General features: G+C 45.3%; 1 protein-coding gene across 7 annotated transcripts in view; it reads right to left on the bottom strand.

Moving 5' to 3' along the window:
- Positions 1-11,061: 11,061 nt before the first annotated feature.
- Positions 11,062-26,029, bottom strand: part of AREL1 (apoptosis resistant E3 ubiquitin protein ligase 1) — a 45,453-nt gene continuing 30,485 nt past the window's right edge. For 6 of the 7 annotated variants that reach the window (XM_043920749.1, XM_043920752.1, XM_043920751.1 and 3 more), the window contains 15 exons: positions 25,251-25,420; positions 24,903-25,083; positions 24,449-24,696; positions 22,812-22,889; positions 21,598-21,739; positions 21,344-21,465; positions 20,290-20,365; positions 19,629-19,738; positions 18,865-19,044; positions 18,564-18,689; positions 16,533-16,662; positions 16,386-16,444; positions 14,325-14,414; positions 13,735-13,910; positions 11,062-13,624 (listed from right to left, as the gene is read on the bottom strand). In XM_043920749.1, the coding sequence (XP_043776684.1) occupies positions 13,522-13,624; positions 13,735-13,910; positions 14,325-14,414; positions 16,386-16,444; positions 16,533-16,662; positions 18,564-18,689; positions 18,865-19,044; positions 19,629-19,738; positions 20,290-20,365; positions 21,344-21,465; positions 21,598-21,739; positions 22,812-22,889; positions 24,449-24,696; positions 24,903-25,083; positions 25,251-25,420 (1,991 nt within the window). In that variant the 3' untranslated portion in view covers positions 11,062-13,521. The remainder of the gene's footprint in view (positions 13,625-13,734; positions 13,911-14,324; positions 14,415-16,385; positions 16,445-16,532; positions 16,663-18,563; positions 18,690-18,864; positions 19,045-19,628; positions 19,739-20,289; positions 20,366-21,343; positions 21,466-21,597; positions 21,740-22,811; positions 22,890-24,448; positions 24,697-24,902; positions 25,084-25,250; positions 25,421-26,029) is intronic. The other variant, XM_043920753.1, reaches the window with a different exon arrangement.

Below are 26,029 nucleotides of genomic sequence, written 5' to 3'. Positions count from 1 at the left end.
CCCATCAGAGGAGAAACGGCAGACCTACATGCAGTGCTGGCAGGGGCGGATCCAGATGCTGGTCTGGATTATTTTTCTGGACGTTGTGATGTTTGTGGTATTTGCTAGCTTCTTAACACTTTGTGACTTGTGATTTTTTTTTTCTTAGTCTCAGTAAATATTCTCCTTCGTACCTAATTTTTTATTGTTTTTCTTAAAGCAAGCTCCTCAAATTTTACAAGCTGCAGACAACAGAAAATCTGAATGCGCTCTGACCATCTGTCGTGTGGAAGAATGCCTGCCAGACAGGCTCCTGGCCCCGTCCATCTCAACCCTTGTTCCTCCACCTGCAGACTTCTGGGGCAGGATGTGATAAGGTTCTGCCTCTGCACCTGTCACTGTGTCAGGTGAGTCCTCACAGTGTGTGATGGGAATATTCTAGAAAAGCCATTTCTTTCTCCTATTTGGTCACACTGAGTGGCATACGGTATCTTAGTTCCTTGACCAGGGATCAAATTTGCACCACCTAGAGAGTGTTAACCACCGGCCTGCACGACAAGTTCCCCAAGAAAGCCATTTCTAACCAAACTGGCTAGCAATAAATACATTATATGCATTACACATAAATCAAATGGATATTTTCACAGCATAACCAATGAGTATATGAAAGTGAACCCAACTGGACGTATCCCCAACTCAAATTCCCTTAGTCACACCTCCAAATGCCACAGCCACGTTCCCTCACCTGATGTGAAGGGAGATGTGACAAATGAGAAACTGGGTGGAGACAATGGTCTAAACCTACTACAGTATAAAAACCTTACTTTCCAAGTGTTATAAAATTTATGACCTTGAAAAATTACATAATCTTGGAAGGGACTCGTACAAGTTAGAGGCCCTAAGTATAAGCCTCATTAGCTTCTCAGGACATCTGGCCTTGGTGGCCAGACTCTCGTAACATTGTAAGATCAGTGGGTTTCAGCCCCACCCCGAGAGAGAGAGAGAGAGAGAGAGAGTGTGTGTGTGTGTGTGTGTGTGTGTGTAAGGAGCGTGGCTTGCTGTTGTTCTGGGTTCTCCTATCTTTGCTGCCTCTCAACCCCAAATCCTCCAGGCAAAGTTGAGGCCTGTGGTCAGGGCTCACAGTGAATTTGACTCCTGAGTTTGGACGTCATAGCAGGAGACATCAATATTAGTAAGTCCACTTAAACCTCTTCTTTTGCATTTTCTTCATTTACCTCAGTTTTTAAAATGAGTCTTTGCTGGAGTACAGTTGTTTTACAGTGCTGTGTTAGTTTCTGTTGAACAGCAAAATGAATCAGCTATACACCTCCTTCATTTTTTAAACCAAACCTTCTTCTGAAAAATATTCCACGCTTGTTTTTGCTGACTAGAAAGACCAAGGGACTTAGCCTTCCTCAGGCTAGGCCCCAAAAGGACTGCCACCCTTCTCATCCCACTCAGCGTCCCTGTCTTTCAAACCCGCCCGTGTCAGAGAATGTGAGGATTCATGAAAATTCTTGAAAAGCACTAGCACAGCCTGACACATATTAAGTGAGGTGTCAACATCATCGTTATTATTAACAATGGTAAAACAGATATCCACAGCTATCTTTGGTTTTATTGTAGATTTGAATTTGGAAGATCTGGGTTCAAATTCTGACCTTGCCACTTCTACTCTGGATAAACTGCTCAATCTCTCTTAACTTGAAAAGACAGATTCTAACAAACACACGGTGCACCCACAGAGGGAGCGTGAACCTCAAGTGAGATAAAGGTTGTGAACACTATTTTGTGAATCACAGAACCTGCTACAAATGCTGGCACTGCCATTCCTGCCTTCCTGCCTCTCTCTCTCGGGGGGCTTTGGCGCTGGTTGAACCCCCTGCCTGCACCATGCCTGCCCTTTGGGATGACCTCATCCCTGCCACTGGCCTAGCAGGGTGAGCCGAGCCTGGTCAGACCCCACTTACCATGGCTGCAGAGCCGCTGTCCTCGGGCCTCCAGCCTGGTCAGGTGGGCCTCCTCAGACAGCTCAGCAGCTGGAAGAGGCCTGAGGCCTGTCACATGCAAAACGGAGGCCTACCAGGGCGAGCTGGATTTCAGTGAGGCCCTCAACTCTCCAGTCAAGTGATGGGCCTGGCGCCTACCCTGGAGCTTTGGAGTTTAATGGGATTCCTGGTCCTCGGGCCATGGCCAGCTCCTGCTCTGTAGCTCCTCTTCCACTCCCCACTAGGGGCCAGGAGCCCAGGCAACTTCCGGAAGAAACTCCTGCAGCTGGTTTGGGTCTGGAGGTGGAAGAGTGCCACCTGCCCTGCAGGCAGAGGTGGAGAGTGAAGTTTCCAAGGGCAGCAGAAGCCTGAGAAGGCCCAGAACTGGAGGAAGCGGAGCATTGGCTGGAGAGGACCTGCCAGATGGGCTCTCTGTGGCCCCAGAAGTCAGAGGCCTGCACCCTCTGTCTCTGGTTTGAAGGCTGAACAGAACACTCTGCATTTGACTGTCCTGCCCCCAAACTCCACTTTCATTGACCTTGTGTGATGTAAGGCGTCAGGGCCCGCTTGACACCTTAGACTCATCACTGGACATGTACCCTTGGTGAGTCGTTTCTCTGTGCCTCAGTTTCCTCATCTCTAAAATGGGAATGGCAATTGGTTTTACCTTATAGACCGAGGTGAAGATTAAATGAATTAATACAGGCAGTGCTTAGGCATAGCAGGCAGGGCTAGGCATAGTGTTAGATGCTGGCTATTATTTTTTTTTTTTTATAAGTTTTGAGATTACTCCCCTAGACGCCCCAGCGTTTTCTCCTGGGATGTTTCTGTCACTTAAAATGGATTGGGATTTTAGGGCAAGTACCAGAGAAACTGAAATCCCTTCTAGTGAGATTCTGAGGCTGCTGGGACTGGCTGCTAGCACTGGCTCATTTCTCCTTGTCTGCCACCTCCAGTCCTAGGCTGCTGGTTCCACTGCTCTGGTTCCCAGGCTGTCATCCACGGCTGCTAGCCGGGAGAAGTATTTAATACCTCGTTAGCACCTCCCCACGGCTCGCTGTGGGCACTAATCACTTATTCCTTCTGCAGTGACTCTGAGCTACCTTTGAAAACTGTCCATGTGATGCCCGGAGACTTCCCCAGCTGGTCCTAATTCCTGCCCTGGGTTGCTCCATCTACCCTGAGAGGAAGACAGCTAACTGGTTAGATTTTGGTGATACATAGGCACATTAAAAAAAAAAAGAAAACTCAGACCCTTCTGTGGCACCTGAAGCAAAACCTTCCAGCAGCTTTCCCCAGAGCTCTCCTGTCTTCTCCCCTGCCCCACACCTGCAGACCTGCCCCCTCTGCCCTGCCACCCGTGGTTTGGTACAGAAATGGCGAGAAGGCAGGGGCCCAAATCTGAAGCAGATGTTTGGGTCGAGGAGCGAGGCTGGGGTGGAGACAATAGGAAGGATGTGGACCCCGCTAGAACTGCTTGCTGCCCTGACCTACTGCCAAGGCTGAGAAAAATAGAACGACTGTTCCTGGTTAAATACCCAGCGTCTATTGGTGCCAGACTTTCCTGGGCCTCAATCCTCAGAGTCTCTGGCTTTGCTTCCAGAGTTCTCCATAACTTTGTGCCAACCACTCTCTTGGCCCCCTTTTCCCACCACGCCAAGCCCCTGAGCCCAGCATGACCCCCCAAAAGTCAGGACTGGAGTTTGGCTTTTTTTTTTTTTTCATCTTCCCATGGTTGGATGACAGTTTTTGGAGCCCAAACTCAAGATACGATCTGACAAGAGTTTCGTGCTGCTTCCAGGTGAGAGAGGCCGTCTGGAAGACACAGCTTGGATGCTAAAACAATAGAACTTTCAAGGTGGAGGGGGAATCTCATTAGGAATTGTTGAAACCAGGCCTTTATGGAGCAGGCAAATGCATGGCTGCGGTATCCACGCCCACCTCTGGCCATCTCCAAGAGAGGCACACGTGATCCTGCCAGGATCCAGTAACATTTGTCTACCCTGACTGGGATAGCGAGTATCAGACCTGGAGGGGAACACCTAAGGGTCTTTCCGCAGCTTTGACCTGTTGAGGAGACATGGGCTGGCATCATCAGGACAAGGTGTCAGGGAAATACCTCTGGGGAAAGGAGCTGAAATTTTTCCTCAAGGCAACAGCCCATCTAGCTGTGATTCAGCCCAGAAGCTTGGGGGATCCACTTTAAGAGCCACCCAAACCCCAGAAAGAACTAAGCATCAGCTGCAGCTCACTACAAAGAGATGACCAAGGACTCCAATGTCCTGGGTTTGATAAGCATCCAGGGAAATCAGAATGAAGCCATGTTTCCATCTGTTGTGGCCACAGCCAACTCCATAGCTACTCATGAAGCCTCTGGGTTCCTGGAAAACAACAACTGTCTTTCCTCTGCCACCCACTAGTTATTCTGACCATAGCAGGAACCATTTGATTGCTGTTAGTGTTGGAGATACATCCTTCTTCCCATTCACTCAAGATTTTAATTTCATTCACTGATCTGCAGGCCAGCCCCGTGCTGCCAAAATCAACACCTCTGGTCTGCTTTGTCTGGGAGAGTAAGTTAAAGGGGAGCCGGTCCCAAGATGACGGACTTCCCTTTCTTAGCCTTTCCCTGAAACTGCTCAGGTGTGATGGCTTGTTTATGGCACAATGAGGGGCTTGCTCCTTCGCTCTGTTTGGAATCCATGTTGCAAGGGTACTTGCTTTTTGAAAATCAACAGGGAGATGAACTTCCCTCCCTTTGGGTATGTGTAAAGAGCTCAACAAATTTCACTTGCAGCTGTTACTCGACACTTAAAGTAAGACCTCCAAGCCTAAGCAGAAATATCCCCCCTCCCCACTTAAACAGGAACGACAGAAACTATGGGAGTGGGTGGTGATGGTTTTGGGCGCTTAAGCCTCGAGGGAAGGAAACTAAGAAAAATGAATTGTTTATATGTCTGTCTCCCCCACGAGACTGTGAGCTGTTCAGAAGTAATGATCACATTCTATCCTGTGTGTCCCTAGCTCCCTGCCCAGTGCCTGATCCACAGATGTTTACTGAAATGCAGAGATGCAAAGAACTGAAGGGAAAAGCAAAGCTATAAAACCAGGGAAGGAACAGAAACATCAGATTTGTTTTTGATAGTGGTGGCAAAGGAGGTACATTTATAGGAAATGAAGTGACAATTTAAGTGTAGAATTAGACCCAGGATTTATGAGAACTAGCACAAAATGACAACACACATAATCTTACTCTCACACAATAACACAACATTTTGTTTTCAACGTAACATGAAAACCATCAAAGGCTCTCCAGCTGGCTTGCAGATACTGCTATCCCTGACTCTGTCCCAAGACATTCTTCTATGGGCAAATAGAAGAATGTCTTGGCAACTCTTTGGAGTGGGAGTTCTGAGTAGACAGAGAACATTGTTGTTCCATCAAAAGATGAGAAGATTCAGAAACTTCTCTGTGTGCAAATCCATAATGCAGATGACATGGCAGTGGTTGAAACAGTGACCTCAGGTCAGGTTGAAACCTGACCTAAAGGTACAGGATCCCTCACCCGGCAGAAGATACTGTGCTTAGAGTCCCAATAGAATCTGTCTTGTTTGAGGTGTGTGTCTCCCTTTAACTCTGGCATTCTTGAAAATGTTTGCTTCCCCTGCAAGATAACCACCAGAGATTTGGCCTTTGCCGAACAGTGCTGTGTTTCATGTAAGGGGAGTTTAGAGACAAAAGATTTAAATGAGTCTTTTTCTGCAGACTTTGTTACCAAGAGATAAACATCAGGGTATGGTGTACCATGTCTGACCTCATTCTAACATTTCATTTGCGTGCAATCGATGGATTTTCATCCAAAGTGGGGATATTAAAATTTCAGGCTTTTCTTCTTCAGTTATAGCCTCCTGAGTGTCATGTATACTTTATGCAAGATTCCTTTAAACTTGGAAGTCACTTCATTCAAGTCATTAGTTGGTATTCTATGGAACTTTCAAACACAAAAGATTTTAAAGCTACTGCCAATAGCTGAATCTCTTAGAAGTTCTGCTGAATCAATAGGGTCTTCTCCTCAGAAATCCCAAATCCTCAGACGACTGGCAAGTAAACAAAGTACAAAGTGTTCATCTGTCACACAGTGTCACCAAGTGTATGTGAGACACGATCAGTGAACACAGACAGGTGGCTTGGTGACTGGGTTGTTTCTCAGTCTAAGCTAACCGTAGTGTAAGCTCGACACAAACCCGCCAGATGGAAAGAGTTTGGGCTTTGATATGAAATAGACCCATGTTCAAACACTGCTCTGCCACTTACTAAGGAACCCTGGCAGCTACTTGTCTTCTCTGAGCCTCAGCTGCTTCGCGTAGCATGGAGAAAACAACTCACCTCGCAGGGTTGTCAACATGAGACAAGATATGTTAAAGCTCCAAGTGTCAAGGAGAGCTCAAAAAATGGACGCTGCCTTCATGATTCAGTCATCAGAGAGTTAAAGAAAGCCAAAGGGATTAGGTCGCCTACCACAGAACGTGGTTTGAGATGCAGTCCCCTCAGATACCTCCTTTGGCCTTTGGAGGTTCATATGAAGGAGAGAAAGGAGGTCTCTTGTGACCTGGGGTCTTCGTCCCACAGGTGTGTGGACTAGGTGTCCTGAACACCCATTCTCTCTGGCCTGCCTGGACATGGCAAGGTGGGACAAGAGCCCCACCCTATACTAGTCATCCACTTTAGCATCCCCTGCTGCCCCCAGATCCATATCACCTCCTAGTCTGGCAATTACAAGGGCCCTGAGCTATAATCAAATCTGAAGAATTGATGCTTTTGAACTGTGGTGTTGGAGAAGACTCTTGAGAGTCCCTTGGATGGCAAGGAGATTCAACCAGTCAATCCTAAAGGAAATCAATCCTGAATATCGATTGGAAGGACTGATGCTGAAGTTGAAACTCCAATACTTTGGTCACCTGATGCGAAGAACTGACTCACTGGAAAAGACCCTGATGCTGGGAAAGATTGAAGGCAGAAGGAAAAGGGGACAACAGCAGATGAGATGGTTGGATGGCATCACCAACTCAATGGACATGAGTTTGAGCAAGCTCCGGGAGTTGGTGATGGACAGGGAAGCTTGGCGTGCTGCAGTCCATGGGGTCGCAAAGAGTCAGACATGACTGAGCAACTGAACTGAACTGAGCTGTAATCAATATGGTATCTCACACATCTATGTAGGAAAACTTTTTTCCAAGGGCTCCAAGTTATTAGTCAATTTCCTTTAGTTAACAGCATCATTTTGCAGGTCAGAAAACTAATGTTAAAAGACTGTCTTGCCCAAAGTTGAACCATGAGAGTTAAAATCAGTTCATGGCTCTCTACTCTTTTGAGGGTTCCATTCTGCACACTTGATGCAAAAGGATTCATGGGCATCTTCTTTGAGAAAAGGCCAAATGTCAGGAGAGGCCTCTCCCACAGGGGAGGCTGGAGGCCCAGGAGTGCTGGAGTCAGAAACATAGAATACAAGTAGGTTCCCAGTGTCAGGAAGAGCCACTTGGTCTAGGACACAACAACATTTAGAAAAGAAATTTGTATCTTTGCCTAGCTCCTTGAGTTGTCCAAGACTGACTTCTTCCTAGAATCACCCTTAAGAGATGAAGTCCTAAGACCTTGCTCACTCAGAAAGTTGCCTAGTTGGCCAGCCAAACATAGTTTAAGGCATTCATGGCCATCAAAGACCACAAAGGCCATACTGGCCTGCTAACTGGGACTCCAAAGAAGCAACCACATCCACAGGCTTCATCCTGAATAAATTATCCAATTTAGAATATCTGGGGGAACCTTTGCAGAGACTTGATGGTCTCTGAAATGGTCAAATTTCTGGAAATTTGGATGGTCAAATATCTGAAAATGGTCAGTTTTCATTCCAATCCCAAAGAAAGGCAATGCCAAAGACTGCTCAAACTACCACACAATTGCACTCATCTCATACGCTAGCAAAGTAATGTTCAAAACTCTCCAAGCCAGGCTTTAACAGTACATGAACCATGAACTTCCAGATGTTCAAACCGGATTTAGAAAAGCCAGAGGAACCAGAGATCAAATTGCCAACATCCACTGCATCATCAAAAAAGCAAGAGAATACCAGAAAAACATCTATTTCTGCTTTATTGACTATGCCAAAGCCTTTGACTATGTGGATCACAACAAACTGTGGAAAATTCTTCAAGAGATGGGAATACCAGACCATCTAACCTGCCTCCTGAGAAATCTGTACGCAGGTCAAGAAGCAATAGTTAGAACTGGACACAGAACAACAGACTGGTTCCAAATCGGGAAAGGAATACGTCGAGGCTGTATATCATCACCCTGCTTATTTAACTTATATGCAGAGTACATCATGAGAAGTGCTGGACTGGATGAAGCACAAGCTGGATTAAGATCACTGGGAGACATATCAATAACCTCAGATATACAGATGACACCACTCTTATGGCAGAAAGCAAAGAACTAATACAGATGACATCACTCTTATGGCAGAAAGTGAAGAACTACTAAAGAACCTCCTGATGAAAGTGAAAGAGGAGAGTGAAAAAGTTGGCTTAAAATTCAACATTCAGAAAACTAAGATCATGGCATCTGGTCCCATCACTTCATGGCAAATAGATGGAGAAACAATGGAAACAGTGACAGACTTGATTTTGGGGGGCTCCAAAATCACTGCAGATGGTGACTGCAGCCATGAAATTAAAAGATGCTTGCTCCTTGGAAGAAAAGTTATGACCAACCTAGACAGCATATTAAAAAGCAGAGACATTACTTTGCCAACAAAGATCTGTCTAGTCAAAGCTATGGTTTTTTCCAGTTGTCATGTATGGATGTGAGAGTTGGACTATAAAGAAAGCTCAGTGCTGAAGAACTGATGCATCATATCTGGAAATTTGGATGGTCAGATGGAATGAAAATGGGTCTTTTCCAGATGTCTTTTTCAATACTTTGGCCACCTGATGTGAAGAGCTGACTCATTTGAAAAGACCCTGATGCTGGGAAAGATTGAAGGTGGGAGAAGGGGACGACAGAGGATGAGATGGTTGGATGGCATCATCGACTCAATAGACATAAGTTTTTTTTTTTTTTTTTAGACATAAGTTTTGAGTAAACTCCAGGAGCTGGTGATGGACAGGGAAGCCTAGCATGCTGTAGTCCATGTGGTCTGCAAAGAGTTGGACACAACTGAGCAACTGAACTGACAGTCTTTGAATATGACTGATTGATCAGATTCAGCATCAGGAATCTGAACTAGATTCTCATGAGGCAATGATGGTTTCAGATGACTTTTTAAACTAACTGGAGAAACTGACCTTGGTTAGCATCTTATCAAGGGACCACATGGGCTTATTCCCTCCCCACCCCGCCACTGTGATTTTTGGGACAGGCTCAATGAAAAGGGAATTGGTGAAAAAAGTATTCTAAAAGTCAGAAAAAGTTACCTCCGGAAGGGTGAGGTAATTGCTCTGCAGTGCTGTAATGCACTTTCTTTCTTTCCTGGATGATGGTTGTATATGCACTTCTCTTATAATTATTTGTTAAAGTGTATATGCTGTATGCTTTTTTGGTATATATGTTCACCTCCAAATAAAAGAGGAATTATTCATTTTTAAATGAAAGTATATTACAGGATACCTGGAGCTGGTCTGTTATGCTTGAGGGTCTAAGTGAAATCAAAGCAGAGGTAAGGAGCCCTCTGGTCAAGCCACCTGGAGAACCTCCACTGTTTCTTAAGAGAAGTGTGGCTGGACAGAGGTCTCAGAGCTCAAGCTGCTATGGCTCAGAGGTAACACTGCATGAGAAGCTGAAGGCAGTATTTTATTGTGTTAATTCAAGAACAAGTCTACCAGCCTCGAGTCTTACGAATAACTTCATGAAGGGATGAAATCACTCAGTGATGAATGTTCATCAAAGCCACAAGAGCAGCAAGTGTAAAAGATTTAAGACGGTTAAATAACCTAGAAGTGTAAAGCTAGAGGGAGAGAATTTTGTTTTGTGTGTTTAAGACATCTCATACTACTCAGGAGAGCTTGATGAGGTGGGAGTAGATTGAATGCACTCTAAAGGAGTAATATTCAAGTTAAGATTCCAATTTGCTGAGTCTGGGAGGTGGGGGCAGAAAGGAAAAAAAAAAACCTGTATTTTAAAAACAATTACAGGGGAATTCCCTAGCAGTCCAATGGTTAAGCCTTGGTGCTTTCACTGCTGGGTCTTGGGTTCAATCCCTGCTTGAGTAACTAAGATCCTGCAAGGTATGCAGCGTGGCCAAAAAGACAAAACAAGCAAAACACAACAAAAACGAAACAAAACACAATTATAAAGGGGAATTTGTTTTGATTTTCCAGAATGCGAACCAATGTCAAAGATAACATGCTCACTTCCCCAAGAAAGCCAGGGTCCCTAACATTTCTCCTACAAGGCCTGTATCAGAGGTCTGGTTTTCTCTGCCAAGCTTATCTACGGTTGGAAAAATAATTCATCCCACCTGCCACCCCAAAACTTTTGAGGAGCAGGTTTTTGGTTTTTTTTTTTTTTTTTGCCATACTCAAAGCACTTGTGGAAGAGTCAAGGGTTGCGGGGACAGTGAGAAATACATGTGCAATTATATGCAAATAAGACCACCCACCAAAGTGTTCTTCCCTCTGGATGTCAAGTAACTTACTTTCTTGTACTTTTTTTTTAATTTCCAAATTTTCTACATTGAGTTTCTTATGCAGTAAAACAACGAATTAACATTGAAAAGACTGATGAGAACAGACATCCTCTGTTTTTGCCAAACTGGTCTCTCCCCCTGGAGCTGAGTACAAGCACTTGTCCCAGCTGTTGGCTCTCTGTGCAAGGAGGCACCGAGGCCCTGCGGGGCACCACGGACAGCAGTCCGGGAAGGGTGAGAGGGCTGGCAGGTCTGGACCAGGCCAGGGCTCCGGGAGTCCATTCTATCCCAAGCTGACTGCTTCTGAAGGGTTACTGGGGAAATGCAAAAACATTTCTACATTTTTCTTTTCCTTCCCCACCTCCAAGTTAAGCCCTGAATCATCACATACAGCAGTCACTTGCTTCTTAGTCCTTTTAAACATTCATTTATTCACTGTACAAAATATTTACACTACTGCTGCAACTGTGTGGCCCTTTAGTCTGGCCTGACAAATTTGCAGCAGGGCTTGGTCTCTGCTGGAGTTCTAGAAACACGCCAACACTTTCCTTGGTGTTCACTTGGTGCCTGGTCTCCTTCACTAGCCAGGAGGTTAGCTGGCCGCCCAAGTACCTGGGCCACAAGGGCATAAATAAAAGAACTGACCAAAATAAGAAACGTGAATAGGAAACACTTCCAGTAACAGGCACTCTTTCTTCTCTCTGACATGGTGTACGTCTCCCCACACCGGCTAATTCCAAAGCAGGATTAGAAAAGAAGGTCAAAGGAAGGGCAAAAGAGCAAAGATACTTTTGAATAGTTAGGAGAGAGAGAGAGAGAACACTCAAAGAATACAAAACCACAACAGTACCAAACGGTTTTGTGAAACAAAGACCCTGGGGCTAAGGACCACCGCAGGCCGCAGCTGCGCTGCCATGGTACCCAGGATGCTCTGAAACGTGCTATGACTAGAGCTCAGAAAGGACAGATGGAGCCAAGAAAATCAACTTGCGCTCCAGCATCAGTCTCTGGGCGGGGGGGGGGGGAGCACAGGGTTTGGAAGAGGAACAACGGCCAAAGACAGCAGAGCCAGCCCACGTGCCCCCAGCTGGAATCCCTCTCTGGGCCCAAAGGGCGGCATCATGCTTCCCAGGGGGATGATGAAGCTTGCCTGTACATATCCCGTGGGGCAGCACCTTGTCCTGGTCCCTGAGGAGAGCAGTGACCGTGTGGCGTGGAGGACCTGGGGTAGAGAGGGCCCCAATGCTGGACCCTGGACCCCAAGGGTGAGTGAGGTCAGCATTCAGCACCCATGCCAAGGACAAATGACAACTGCGAAGGAGTGAGGTCAGGCAGGAACTGTAGCAGCTCAGAAAGGCTTGTTCCTCGTGATCCCTGGGAACAGGAGGGCTCAGACGTGCTTCCAGCAGGCCAAGGCATGGCCTCAAGTCCTGCCTCATATCTGGACTCTTTGTACTTGCTGGTTTTGGCAATAAAGATGGCTTGTTAATGTTCTCAGAGTCGAATGCCCCATTGGGAATGGTCGCTTGCAGCAAAGCCTTCTTAGAAACAGAAACTTCAGAATTCGATGAGATTCTGAGTCTTGAAAATGTCTTCATTCAAATCGTTAATGGCAAAGGTTGTTGTCATCTTCCAAGAAACAGCTGCAGGCTCTCTTCAATCATGTCACAGTGAGCCTAGTGTGTCTTCCTCCCTCCTGAGGTGCCCTTGCTGGTAACTGAGGGAGTGACAGAAGTCACTGGGACAGCGAGGCGTTTATCGTCTGACACAGCTCCTCGATGTGTGTCCCTTGTGTCCTGACCCTAAGGACCTCTGAGAAGCAATTACTGATCCCTTCTCCCTTGCCTCAGTGCTGCCAGGGAACACCAAGCAGAATCAGGGACCAGTGGCATGCTATCAAACCGTCCTAATTTCTTGCTCCAAAATTTTCTTCAGTGGAAACCTAAAGAATGCCCAGCTCTCAGCAGATAGCACAAGTTGGAGGTGAGGAGCCAGGCCCAGCCACACCTCAGTGTAAAGAACAAACTCAGGGACAAGCATCAGTCGTCTTCAAGCCAGTCACATGCCAAGAAATGCCCGACAACCCTAAAGGAGAATCGCCTTCAGCACTGGCGGCTACAGCCCGGCTAGCTTTCACATTCTTAGGTCTGTCTCACAGGTTTATTATACTCAAAAAAAAAAAAGCTTACTAGGGAGTTCTTCTTTATGAATTAAATGATCATTTCTGCAAATGCTTGCAGGGAAAAGCTCCTTTTCCAGTTCTGACACCACAAAAAAAAGGACCCTTTGGTACTATCAGTAACCACGCGAGCTAGCCCCGTGCCTGCACCGGCCGTTGTGCAGAGGGGCAAAGCTGAAGTCTGTCGCCGTGGGCCACCTCTGGTCTGTGCTCCTCCTGGTGAGCAGACAGTCACCTGTCCCCAGGAAGGACTCACAGACTCTGGGTCAAGGGGAAACGGAGGGAACCCCTGCGGAGCATCGGCAGAGGAGGCTGAGCGAGGCGAGGACCCCAGCGCTCCCAGAAAGGCCGAGCCTCCGTGTCGCCTCCCTCAGCGGCTGAGGCAGCTCCCGCCTCTGAGCTCCTCTGAGAACCAAGGGCGAGCACAGCGGGCCCCCACCCTCCTCCTGCGACTGAGCCACTTGCTCAGGGTAGGGACCTGCCAGAGGGGGCCGTGGGGGGAAGGCGGGAAGGGAGGGGGCAAGGGAAGGACGAGGCTGGGAGGTGACCGACTCCTCCACACGCTGGGGGGTCACGCGGCAGCTTCTGGCTGATGGTTCTGTGTCTGTCGGGGTCAGCGGTCGTGTCTGTGGCGCGCGCCACCTGGAGGCTCCGGGAAGCCACGGGAGCCAAGCAGACAGCAGGGAGAGCGGTCAGAACATGCCGAAGCCCTCGCAGCCCTCGCTGATGGCCAGCTGCAGCATCCTGTGCACCTCTTCGTAGGAGTCATACGTAGGGAGGCACAGCTGGTTGAAACTGCAAGGTCGAGGGGAGGGGAGTGATTAACTCACACGAGCAGACCATGCCGGCGAGGGCTGCAAAGATAACCCTCTGTGACAGCCTGCGCCGGGCCGTCGGATACCCACCACGTGTGTGCAGTTGGGAGCGTGCTGTGGGTCGGGGCCGCGATAATCTGGAAGGAGGGACAGAGGGCAGCAAAGCCTCCGGGTGGCAGCTGAGAGGAGCCTGTGGTGAACTGCAGCAGCCGAGCCAACTCTTCCTGTGTCAGACTGGAAACCACGGTCCAAAACCACCTCATGACCTGTGGGGAGAGCACGAGGCTGGGGTCACACCCAGGTGTGGCTGCGGATCTGACCCCTGGGGGAAGGAGCGGGGTGCTCTGAAGTGGGAGGAGGGGGCCCCGGTGACTTGCACGCAGGTAGGAACGGCTAGAATCAAAAACCTCTTTAAGAGGGAGTGATGCGGATACACAGCCTGGAGGGCAGTCCCTGACTGCTTGGTTCTCTCTCTCTGTCTTTTCAACATTATTGCTTCTGGACACAGCATCAATAGCCCTTAAGGACAAGGGTTCCCGTATGTCTGGATGACCACCTGCCTTTCCCCGCCATGTATCGCTTTTTCCCAGTTGACATATCTGCTTCTCTGCTTTTTCTTTCTGAAGCTTTTTCTGTATAATATGGTACAAATTCAACTGAAAGAATTTTGGCCCACTTACCTTTTCTCTGAAATGCCACGAGCCACCAATGACCACTGCGTGGGCTTTGAAGTCAGACACACTGATGTCCCCAGTCCCACACATCAGCAGCTGGAGAAGACAGTCAGGTGTTTACTGGGACAGTCAGAGGGGTGAAGTGCCATCATAAGGTCAAAATATGTTAACATGCAAAATATGGAATACAGAAACATCAATAAAAAGATGTATGGTGACGTCATAATCCAAGAACATTACTTTAGGAAAATCACTTACAATATGTCAATGGTTCCTAACCAATGCAGTAAAACTCACAGGGCTTTAATATACATATATAGATAGATAGATGCCTATAGCCTTACCCCAGACCTAGTGAATCAGAATCTCTAGGGACAGGTTACAAGCTTCTGTACTTTGAAAAAGTTTCCCAGGTGTTTCTGATGGGCACCCCTCATGAAGAATAGCTGCTTTATGTATCATTTTGATGAAACAAAGGACAAAAAGGGAACCAAGTGTTTACTGACTGCTCTGGATGTGGCCTGGGAATACCAGGGGGGAAAGCAGGCCCCTCCCCTTCGATGAAGACCCCAGCCCCATTTACTAATTTGTTAGGTCGCCTTTCCTTTTCCCCAAATCCACCCTTCTTTTGTAGACTGAACTTTTACTACTGTCCCTTCAGCTCCACCTCTACTTGATCAGATAAATGAAAAAGAATGCCAAAAAATGAGAACATTAATGACATCAGAGCCCTAAACATCTTGTTGATGTCCTAATTTGGTTCAGGATCCAGCAAGTTACTTAGCAGACTATGAGTACTCATCCAATAGCTGTAAAGGCAGTCCTAATCAAGAGACAAGAGAAGCCCAAATGAAGTGTGAGAAGCTTGGTGCCTTCAAAAAGAACTTGCTAATGAGTAACTAAGAGCAGGACGGGGAGCAATCCTGAGAGACTGTGCCTTCCTCCTATGCACTTTACCAATTGTTAACGAACGTTTTGCTTCAGGATAAAATCCACCAGTAGCTGTTTCTCAGCCCGGAAAATGCTGGCACTAGGTGACAGGTCTGCCGGAAACTGCGGGCTGAGAGATGGAGACTGCATTATTTGGATTTTATACCTAAAGGTACAAAATGTGCTGAAAATTATGTAAGACGTTGATTCTTGTTCTCAAAGCCAGTTCGGTTAGTAAGAATAAAAATGGTGCAAGACTACCTGAAACTCCTGATTCCCTTTTTTTGGGGTGGAGGGGGAAGGGGCATACTTCATGGCATGTGGGATCTTAGATCCCCAACCAGGGATCAAATCCATGCTGCCTGCATTGGGAGCGCAGAGTCGTTAACCACTAGACCACCAAGGAAATCCGCTGTCTCCCCATTTTTGAAGAAGAACTTCCTCACTGTGGGAAACAGCTTAGAGAAACTTTAATAAAGGCTATGGGACGTTAAAGCTAATAACTTGCATTATATGTATCATGTGTGAGCAGTGGGTAAAAACAAACTGGTTTTACTTTTTGCCTATACCCGAAGTTCATGGAACTTCAGCCTGCTCATTATAGCAAGGTATTTACCATCTTACAGTGCATTCTGGTTGTCACAGGATCTAAAGGAAGAATATATTAACTCTGTAGTGTTGTCAACCAAAGCTATGACAGGCCTCACATCCTTTGGATTGTCTCCTTCACTAGAATGTAGCTCCATGAGCCCCCCAGTTCCTCAAAAGCACTTGCCGTATAGGAGGCACTCGATATGAATAGTCTCTGAACAAATAAATGCTTCTAACCCCTTAAATCAACTTAAAAGGTCATAGGATTTATAAAGACTGTACAAGATACCAACATTCTTTACCACTCAACCAGTATAATATTTGATGAGTAAATAGTCATTATTACTATTCATCAATAATTATTCCACATTCAAATTTTTTTAAAAGCTGGAGAAAGGGTCCATGACTGGAAGAGCAACAAAAGTGAAACCAACTCTGAAAGGGCTTTCTTACCGCATCTCATAACAGAAGGTGCAAGAAGCTGGTTCCTGTGGGCATAATAAAATAGCAAGCCAGGGACAGGGAGTTCCAATTGTAAGCACTTACCTCAAGCTCATTCTCATCAAAAATAGCCAAGAGGTTTTCAGGGACTAACTCATTCAGGCCTGAAACAAAATATCCAAGTTAAAGCTATATCCACACTATGTGATACAGGTATTTACACCTCAAAGCCAAGAGTCAACAGAATCCCACCTTTTAGGAAATGTTCCACCTCCTCTTTCACTTGGCTGGCCAGTCGATACTGGGCCAGCAAATTTAAATAGAAGATCTTATTCGCGTTGGTGACAGGGGTTTGAGCTCCACCTGTCATAAGTTCTACAACCTGAAAGAAGCAAAAGACAGAGAGAGCGTGTGGATGGGAGTTTAAAAGACGACAGCTACCCAGCAAGTCCCACAAACAGCACATTATTGAACTGCACCACGGTCACACGTTCCTGCTCAGCACTCAGGTTTTCAACACACTTGGTTTTACTCAGTAACTAAATTTTCAGGGTTCCTACCGCTATTGCTGTATTCTACTCACTACTGTTCCTGAAGTGGGTCTCTCAGGGAGTCTTCTCTGACCTGGTCAAACAGTGGCGATGCAACAGGAAGATATGTATGTGTCCTTGTTAGCAACATTTTAACACTCCTCTGATCCAAAATTAAACCATTACTGACCTCTTCTCTTAAACCCCTGAGACAACTGAGACTCTGTAAAGCCAGATAAGTAGTAAAGAAGCATAATCTCAGAAATTCCAAGACATGCACAGATGTTCCCCTACATTCTTCTATTTCTAACGTGAGGCAATAGAAAAAGCCATGGCTTGATACTTAGAGACTAACTTGCTATGGGGTTTCAGTCACTTAGCTATTTGGATTCCCGGTTTTTCCATCTGCGAAGAAAAGGCTGAACTGTATGATTTTCAAATAGAACGGGCACCCTCCTCCAATAAGCAACTCCTAAGGAAGCCACCTTCCCTGGTGGCTCAGACGGTAAAGCATCTGCCTACAATGCGGGAGACCCAGGTTCAATTCCTGGGTCGGGAAGATCTGGTGCAGGAAATAGCAACCCACTCCAGTATTCTTGCCTGGAAAATCCCATGGACGGAGAAACCTGGTAGGCTATAGTCCATGGGGTCGCAAAGAATCGGACATGACTGAGTCGACTTCACTCACTTTAAGGGAGCTTTGAGGAAGCCCTGAAACAAGTTTAAAGCCACCCTGGGAAACCTGTGCACAATGAGCAAGGTTGTCTTCACAGGTGAATGAAGGCCTCCATTTAGTTACAGGATCAGATTTTAAGGTCCTGACCACGGCATGGGAGGGACAGAACTTTGGTCCAGAGCAAAGATTCTCAATAGATTTAAACATGTAAGACTTTTTCTGTTATTATGCACAGTTCTGGTTATTTTTATTTTATGTGTGTAAGCACTTCTAACTATTAGCCTAAGTAGTAAGTGACTAAGATTTAGTATTCATATCAAATCCAATTAAAATCAGTACTCCCCTAGGCCTGCAGACCCTAATTCAGTCTTCTATTGACTCGAGACGCCTTGCAGTGCTGGGTCAAGAAAACGGGCTCCACCCACACAGGTGTAAAGGCCAGTGGCCAAGACCCGCACAGGGCTCACAAGGGTATCTGATTATCAGTTCAGTGCTATTAGTGATCACAAACTTTCAGTCATTGCTATTTTGCTTTCAATGATTTCTAACTGCAACTCCAGGTTTGTCATGATCATTTGATATTATTTAAACCCAGAATGCAAACAAAATCACATGTGCATCAGAAATACTTTTGGCCATTTTCTAATAAAAACCTTAAAAATAAATAGGCACAGTGTTTAAATGGGAGTCAACTACCTCCCTGCCCCTAATGTTGAGACAGACACTGTCATCCCTTCCAAAACTGCCTGTGCAGTGACACTTCACTATCACTTCGTTCTTTTTCTACTGGAAAGGAGGGACTCGTGGGATGGATGGTATATGTCTCCGGTTCCATTTAAATAGGCCAAGGCCATACAACGTGGGATACAGTGCCCCAAAGCTACGCTGTCCAATACGGCTGTCACTAGTCACAGGTAGTTAATTTAGAAATTCAGGTATTTGGTCATACCAGACACATTTTGGGTGTTCAAAAGTTTAAATACAGAACACTTCCATCATTGCGAAAGGTCCACTAGACAGCCCTGATGCAGAGGAGGCTGGGAAATGGGACCCACAGGCTTCAGTTCTCTGTCTCACCTTATCCAATTGACCTGATTTATTATATTTCTCTTCTGCAAAGACCAGCTCCATCTCACTCATGTCATTGTTGAGGATGAAACAAACTTTAGATTTGTAGAATTCTGGGTCATCTGTTTCAAAATACTGAGGAGACAGAAAGACACAGAACACAGCATGACCACTCTCACCCAGAAATAAAATTTGTAACTGCTTGGAACTACTTACCCCTTCAAACCTCAAGAATAATAAACAGAGGGTGGAGAGATTCCAAAGTTAATGGCCAGGGGACTTAGCAGAAAACACATACCTAAGACCTTACCTTGTAATGCATACGTAGTCCTATGATTTGGGCCAAGAAAGAACGGGTAAAGCGAGCTCGGACCAACTGCTTGTAGGCTCCTCCTAGAGAGGACTCATAGAGACACTTGCCCACCAGGCGCCCTGCAAACTCATACATCTTTAGGCGCAGATGAGTGGGGCGATTAGGGTTGGGGTGCACCTGTCAAAGAGAGAGATTAAAAGGTTGTGGGTCGTTTTTCTTAAAGCCTAGTTCTGGAAAGATTCTCCCGCCACAACTCTATCCCAAGGGAGCAAAAATTTCAGTGTTAGGATCAAGGAGCCCATTCAAATGGCATTGTTTAGTAGCCACCACTGAGTAATTCAAAATGACTGGAGGAAAAAGGAGAAAGATGGACTTATAATAAACTAAAAAATCTTCTATTGATTTTGTGGTCCCTGGCTACAAACGGAAGTCAATCAGTGGATGATATAATGCCTCTTTCCTAAACCAGAACCTTTTTCAGCCAGAGTCTACTTCCCTACCCCCCTAGTCAAAGACCTTGTACAGAGTTCAATTGCTTCAGGGATGTTCTGAAAAAAATGGCTTAATTATTAAAATACTAAGGAGTAGAACAGCCACTGCACTATAATGCTTTTTATTCATCTGTCTGCATTTTCTCTTAGAGATGAAATAAGGAAGGCAAAGAGGAGGGAGGTAATCTGATTAGTTCAAATTCTTACTAGTCTCTCCATCATAACACAATTCACATTTTGCTCCCACCCCCGGGGAAGTCACAGACTCACTAATGCTTGGTTGGTGTCACTGAATCGGGTGAAGAGCTGATTGGTGGTGTCAAATAGCGCTTTGCAGATTAACTCAAACCATTCCCGACGAGGCCCTCCCCAGTCCAGAGCTGGAAAGGATAATAAAAACAAAAAGTGACACTGGCTTATCACCTTTTATCATTTTTGTTCATTTATTCATCATTTTATACTCTCTGATCCTTCCTCCCTCCATTCCACCACCCTGGTGTCCCATATTCCAACCCACTTAACTGTGGACTTTTTTTTTTTTTAATCCCACCTCATTCTGTAGGATTAAAGGTATTCCAATCACTAAGCTGATGCCCTCTAGCGTGGGAACACAGATCAGAGATCCCAGGAACTGATGCTTCTCTTGGTACTACAAAGGTTACTCTGCCCTTCTACTTCAAACTCCTAAAAGCTCACCCTCCATATCCTTGTCCGTCTGTGCTCTACAAGCTCAACCAAGCCATCTAGCCAGTAAACACCACCCTTTTGGTCTTGACTCATGACTTCTTTTTCCCAAGGAAAAAGAAGCTGGAGCAGGGGTGGCAAGCATGTGTAGGAGGGTTGTTTTCAGTTTCTGTGGATATAGTGTAAGGAGATAGGGAGGAGTGGGAAGGAGAGTTAAAAAAGATGAGTGGGAGATTTCAAAACTGACCTTCTTCATCCTGAAAAACCACTTCAAAGTTCTTGCTCCAATCTGAGATGGAAAAATTCCGAGTGGCTTTCAGAGACTGAAAAGCAGTAAAAGAAAAGAAATTGTCAGAACACTGGCCAGTACCTCTTGGGTGTTTAAGACAAAAACACAAGAACATTACCACTGTCCATTTAATAGTCACAAGTATTTGGAGGCAATATATTACTCAAAAATAAGCTTTAATAATACCATCTTAAATTTAAAATGCACGTATCTCCAGAAGAAGTTTAAGATAAAAAAAATCAAATTCATATTTACACCACTGCCTGGCTGGAAAGTTGAAACTTTTTTTTTTTAACAGTCCTCATTAATGAGAAAACTCTTAAAAGAAATAAAAATGGCTCAAATCAGTAAGCTGTCAGCAAGAGAATCAAGGAGTCTTGGTTTTCAGTAAAGTACAGTGTCCCCACTAGACATCTTAATCCACAAGGCTAGGTTCAGACACGGAGCCATGCCACAAGGAGAAAGTGGCTGAGAAAAGGGGTTTCCAGGCACACCTACCAGAGCCAAACATCACAAACACTTTCTGGACAGGGACCAAAGCTTCCTCATTGTCAAGGAATGTGAGAACTAGGCCAGTGTCTGTGTAGTGGAGACAGAAACACATCAGGTGTTCCTTTCCCATCAGACCAGAGTGACAACAAAAATCATTTCCTCTTAACCTCGTAAGAGCTCTTCTTAATCCTGGGATTCAATAACAGGAACTTCCTTCTATAACAACAACTTAATACCTGCCTTACATAGGAAGTCCATGAGATTGTTCGGCAACTAGTCAAGAACAGGTTTTACAGCCAATGTGTCAGCTAGTCTCTCCCCTCAATTAACATAGCTGCAACAAATCTGCCCCAAATTCAGTATAGCCAAACACAAAGAACAGCGCTTAACATGTCTAAAGAAGACAGAGATTGTTTCATAAAAACAATAACCTGCAGGATATAACCAAATAGCACAGAGGTTTCTAGCTGGAAAATTTTGACAACTGTTCAACTGCTGACATGAAAAAAACTTTACTCACCGATTCCAACAAGGCATGTCTGCTGACCTTCAGGGTGACTTTAGAATGTGGTCTTTTCATATGTACCTGCCGAAGCTCTCGATGGAAAAAGTTCACCTTGTCCTGAAAGGTCTCGGAGCCTCCTGAGGAGCAGCAAGATCCAACGTGATTACAGTCTCTTTACAAGACCCCTGTGTAGGCCACCCCTACACCCTCATGCACTCAGGGTATCTGGGGTCACTGCCTTCCCCATCAGACTCCCTGTCCAACCTCACCTATGTTCTTATGGAGCGAGCGGATAAACGTGGCCGCTAAGATGTTTCTCTCCTTACAGCTGAGCTCCACCGGAGGCTGAATGCCGTCATCCACCACAAGGGTGAGCAGCTTATGGACAGGGTCAGGGCCAAGGTATGAAAACTAACAAAAGGGAAAAAAAAAGAAAGAGTTACTCTATGAAGCCCTTAAATCCACCAAAAACCCTTCACATCCCTTCCCTTCTGCATCAACCAACAAATACAAGTTAAGCCTATTTTCTCCAAGTAAGTACCTACCAGGAGTACACTTCCTTGTTTTTCACTTCAGGTAGGGGTCGGGGGTGCGGCTCAGCGGTAGAGCACATGCATTGCATGTATGAGGCCTGGGTTTCATCCCCGGAACCTCCAGGCATTGATTCCATTTTGAGGCTTTGTCCTCTACCACTGTGCCAGTGGTAAAGAACCCGCCTGCCAATGCAGGAGACACAAAAGATGTGGGCTCGATCCCTGGCCTGGGATGATCCCCTGGAGAAGGAAATGGCAACCCACTCCAGTAGTCTTGCCTGGAAAAGTTCATGGACAGAGGAGCCAGGTGGGCTACAGTCCATGGGGTCACAAAGAGTCAGACACGACTGAATGACTGAGCATGCTCTATGATTCAGATTTTATTTTAAACTTGAGTCACAGAGACCACCTGTAAGGATCACAGGCAAGGTAAGTAAGGATCACAGGTAATACTATAGACTTTCAAACATAAAATATAAGAAGTGTGAAAGCCATAAGGATATGTAAAACAGCAAATGAATACCTGAATAGGTTGGGCAAACTGGCTGGAGGAAAATGATTTGCCAGTAGATTTCAAAAGCTCAGAAAAGTTAAAAAAAAAAAACAACTTTTTTTAAATGGATGAGACTACTGGTGCTGAAACAGTTAGTTTTGGCACATTAGGAAGCCAAGTTCAGGTCAGAGCTCCAATACCCTCTCCATTAGCTTAGTCTTAGGGGCAAGAGAAAGTTGTTGAAGTATTCTGACTTCTACTAACTACTGTTTCTGTAGACATGTGTCTTCCTACAACTATAGCCTTCATGAGGAGGTAGCATCTGCTTCTTTACTTGGCAATGAATCCTGTGTGCACAATGAGAATTTCCAGAAACACCAAAAGCCCTTCTAGGAAAAAATAAAAGGTTGGAGGCTGAAGCCTGTTCTACACGAACCGGATGTAAGGTTCAACTTACTTTGGTTCCAGGGCACACCCTGAAGGTGTAAAGGCGCCAGGGAATGATTTTCAGGTAGAACTCCTTCACTGAGAATTGCTGTAGACCCAACATAAAGAAAATGAAATGAATGATTAAGAGGTTCTGTTTGGGTATCGTATTTCAAATACCTGTCCCCATCTGTATGTTCCATGATAGCCCTTTTCCTCTCTAAACAAGGAGGATAATTTAGTCAGGACTGAAATCAAATAGAAAACATCAATTCCACCTTAAAACAGGCAAATTTAAACTATTGTTGTCACATTGCAATTTCACAAAGATATCTCATAACCTTAATACTCAGGTCTTACTCAGTTCAGTTCAGTTCAGTCACTCAGTCGTGTCCGACTCTTTGCGACCCCATAAACTGCAGCATGCCATTTCCAAATATCTGAGATCAGGTTTTCACTTTACAAGTATAGAACATTTCACAATCAACATTTCATTTCACAACAACATTTCACTAGAAACGATCAGACTCTCCTCCTGCTTAGCCAGATACTTCTCAGAGAGATTTCTTCCAAATCAGTGGACAGGGAACACCAGTGGACCCTGCCCACTGCTTTATTCCTATTAGAATGCCACCAAGGATGCGCTGGGGATGATGGTGTGGGGGGGTGGGAGGAGTCACATACAAAAGAGTTCACAAAAACCTTATAGGTAAGAATAAAAAGAAGTCTCTTGTCATTTACAAAAAAAGGAAAAGACAATGCAGTAACTTTTTAATCTAAAAAGACCCCTCTGTTATCTGAACAAATAGTAGGTCAGGTTTTTTTCTTGATTTTTTAAAAAAATTCTTCATTAAAAAACATTTCAAACACATACTAAAGAAAACAGTACAATGAATTATCACCAGCTTCAACAATAATCAACTCATAGCCAATCTCATTTCATCTCTACCTTACCATTTCCCTCATTGCCATTCTCCAGGACAAATGAAGGCTAGATGTTTAAATGATGAATGGTACACAGTGAAGTGTTCTGAAGTAGAACAGAATTAGAACTCAGTTTTCGCTATGAGATTAAAGGAATGTAATGGGATGGTTCGCGTCTCGTTTTTCTGAGGTCTGTATGAATAAGCAAAATACAAATACTAAAAAAGAAACTCCCTAACACAAAGCGTCTCTCAGCTCAGGGGCCTTGGGAAGTTCACCTCCCTTGTCTCTGCCAAAATTTCTCTATTCTAACCCTGTACCCCGATGATGACATCTCTTGTGGTTTCACAAATCACAGCATGAAAGATCAAATTGTTCCCAAACGGCACAAAAGGCCAACAGTAATTTTTACACTAGTGAGAAATTATTAATGGTTAAAAGTAGCTTTCTTTAAAACTCTACAGCCATGCCTTGAAAAATCTTCCCAGGAGCGATCAAACAGCAGAATGCCCCAGGTGCTCGAAAGTACCAAAGCACAGACTCTCGGGACAGAGGTGTAATCCAGTCCAAACCAGAAAGAGGCAGCAGAAGAGGAGGTACAGCCTTTTGCTCAATGGGAAGCCATCTCTTAGTATCCCTGAACCACAAGGTGATGATCGCACCCTGATTCTCAGACCATTGCTGGGTGGGTTTTGTTACCAAATACGAGCAGGCTTGGGCAGGGGGCAAGGGGGGGGTGCCAACCTTTGGTGACACGTAGCAGTACACCTTCTTCGGTTTCTTCACCTTCTCAGGGGTGTGACACTCAGAGGATGAGTCTTCATCTTCCTCCTCCAGAGCTGTGGAGGGCCGGCGCTGGGCAGAGCTCGTGTGCATGGGTGGAAGGTGCCACGGCGTGCTGGTGCAGTTGGCAGCATTATACAGATAAGCTTCAAAATAAATGCTCACTCCTGAGGTGGACACGTTGCGTTCAACGATATTCCTCTCATTCTCTGAAGTACAACAAGGAATAAGGTTTAAAGTGCAACACAGGAGAGGAAACTGCCCATCACTAGACCTTCAGTACACAGGTCTCTAAACCAAGTTTCGGCTCAAATACCAAATGTTTGGGGTGGAGGGGTTGGTCAGATGACTGCAGATGTGCAAAGGACAAGTGGCTTGGGAAGAGGACTAATTCACAGCTCTCCTCTCAACTCACCACTTAGGACAATGATGTCAAATTCACCATTGTTGATTGGCTGGTTTTGGTATGAGATGCAGGCATGGAAGCAGCCTCGAGAATGCAAGGTGAGCCGCAGGAACACCTGGCAGGTCTGCCGGTTGGACGTCACTGACTTCTCAAATGAGACACCGGTACTCTCCTCTTCTGGAGGACCAAGCTACAGGGGGAAAACGAAGCCGTCACCAATCACACATAATTTTCCCTGCTTGTGCAGAAATTTACAAAGAACTTTCCTACCTTGAGCTAATCTAAGTCTCAGAAGGCCGGAACCACGGTCAAGGAGAAGGAGACGGATCGAAGTGACCTAGATGGGAGCCTGCTCACCTCATGAATGGACAGGCTGTAGTTGTGCTCATCTCTCAAGGACGTGGAATTGTTGGTAGGGTTGTCATACTCATCTCGGGGCACTATTTGAAGAGTGTGAGGCTGCCCACAGGTCAACACCAGGGTAGAAAAATGACACACGATTTTGGTCTTGGAAGGAACCACCATTCCTGGAACAAAGACAAGGGAAGGTAACGTCAGAGAGGTGATTTTCAGGGCACAGAGATCTACTCAGTCAGTAAGTCCTAGAAAGCTGGGTGCCCGCCCAATTCCTAGGGATAAACAATACCATTATGAACCAGAGAGAAAGAAAGAAAACAGAGAGATTAACTCAAATGAACTTTGGGAACTCATTTTTACAAATTCCTAACCACTGCAAGCACTAAAAACAATGACAGAATAACTTGGAGGAAACAGAAATGAGAGTTACAGATATAGTGCCTAGAATCCCACTGGGAACCTACAAGTGAAACTGGCCTTAAAAATAAGTGAATACTTGTAAGACAAACAGACTCGAAATATTTAGGGGCAAATCTAACAAAATCTGTGGAAGACTTGTATATTGAAAACTACAAAATGCTGATTAAAGAAATAAGTTCAAAGGCATACCATGTTTATGAATTCAGAGACTCAACATAGTAAAGATGTCAATTCTCCCAAAATGATATTAGGTTTAACATAGTTCTTTTTGTTTGTTTGTTTGTTTCTAGGTTTAACACAGTTCTTTTCAAAATCTCAGAAAGATTTTTTGGTAAATTTAGACAGTATTATTCTAAAAT

This window comes from Cervus elaphus, chromosome 12 (genome assembly GCF_910594005.1).
Source record: "Cervus elaphus chromosome 12, mCerEla1.1, whole genome shotgun sequence".
In the NCBI taxonomy this organism is placed as follows: Eukaryota; Metazoa; Chordata; class Mammalia; order Artiodactyla; family Cervidae; genus Cervus; species Cervus elaphus.
Note: the sequence above shows the minus strand (reverse complement) of the source record. Positions and strands in the feature narration are given on the sequence as shown.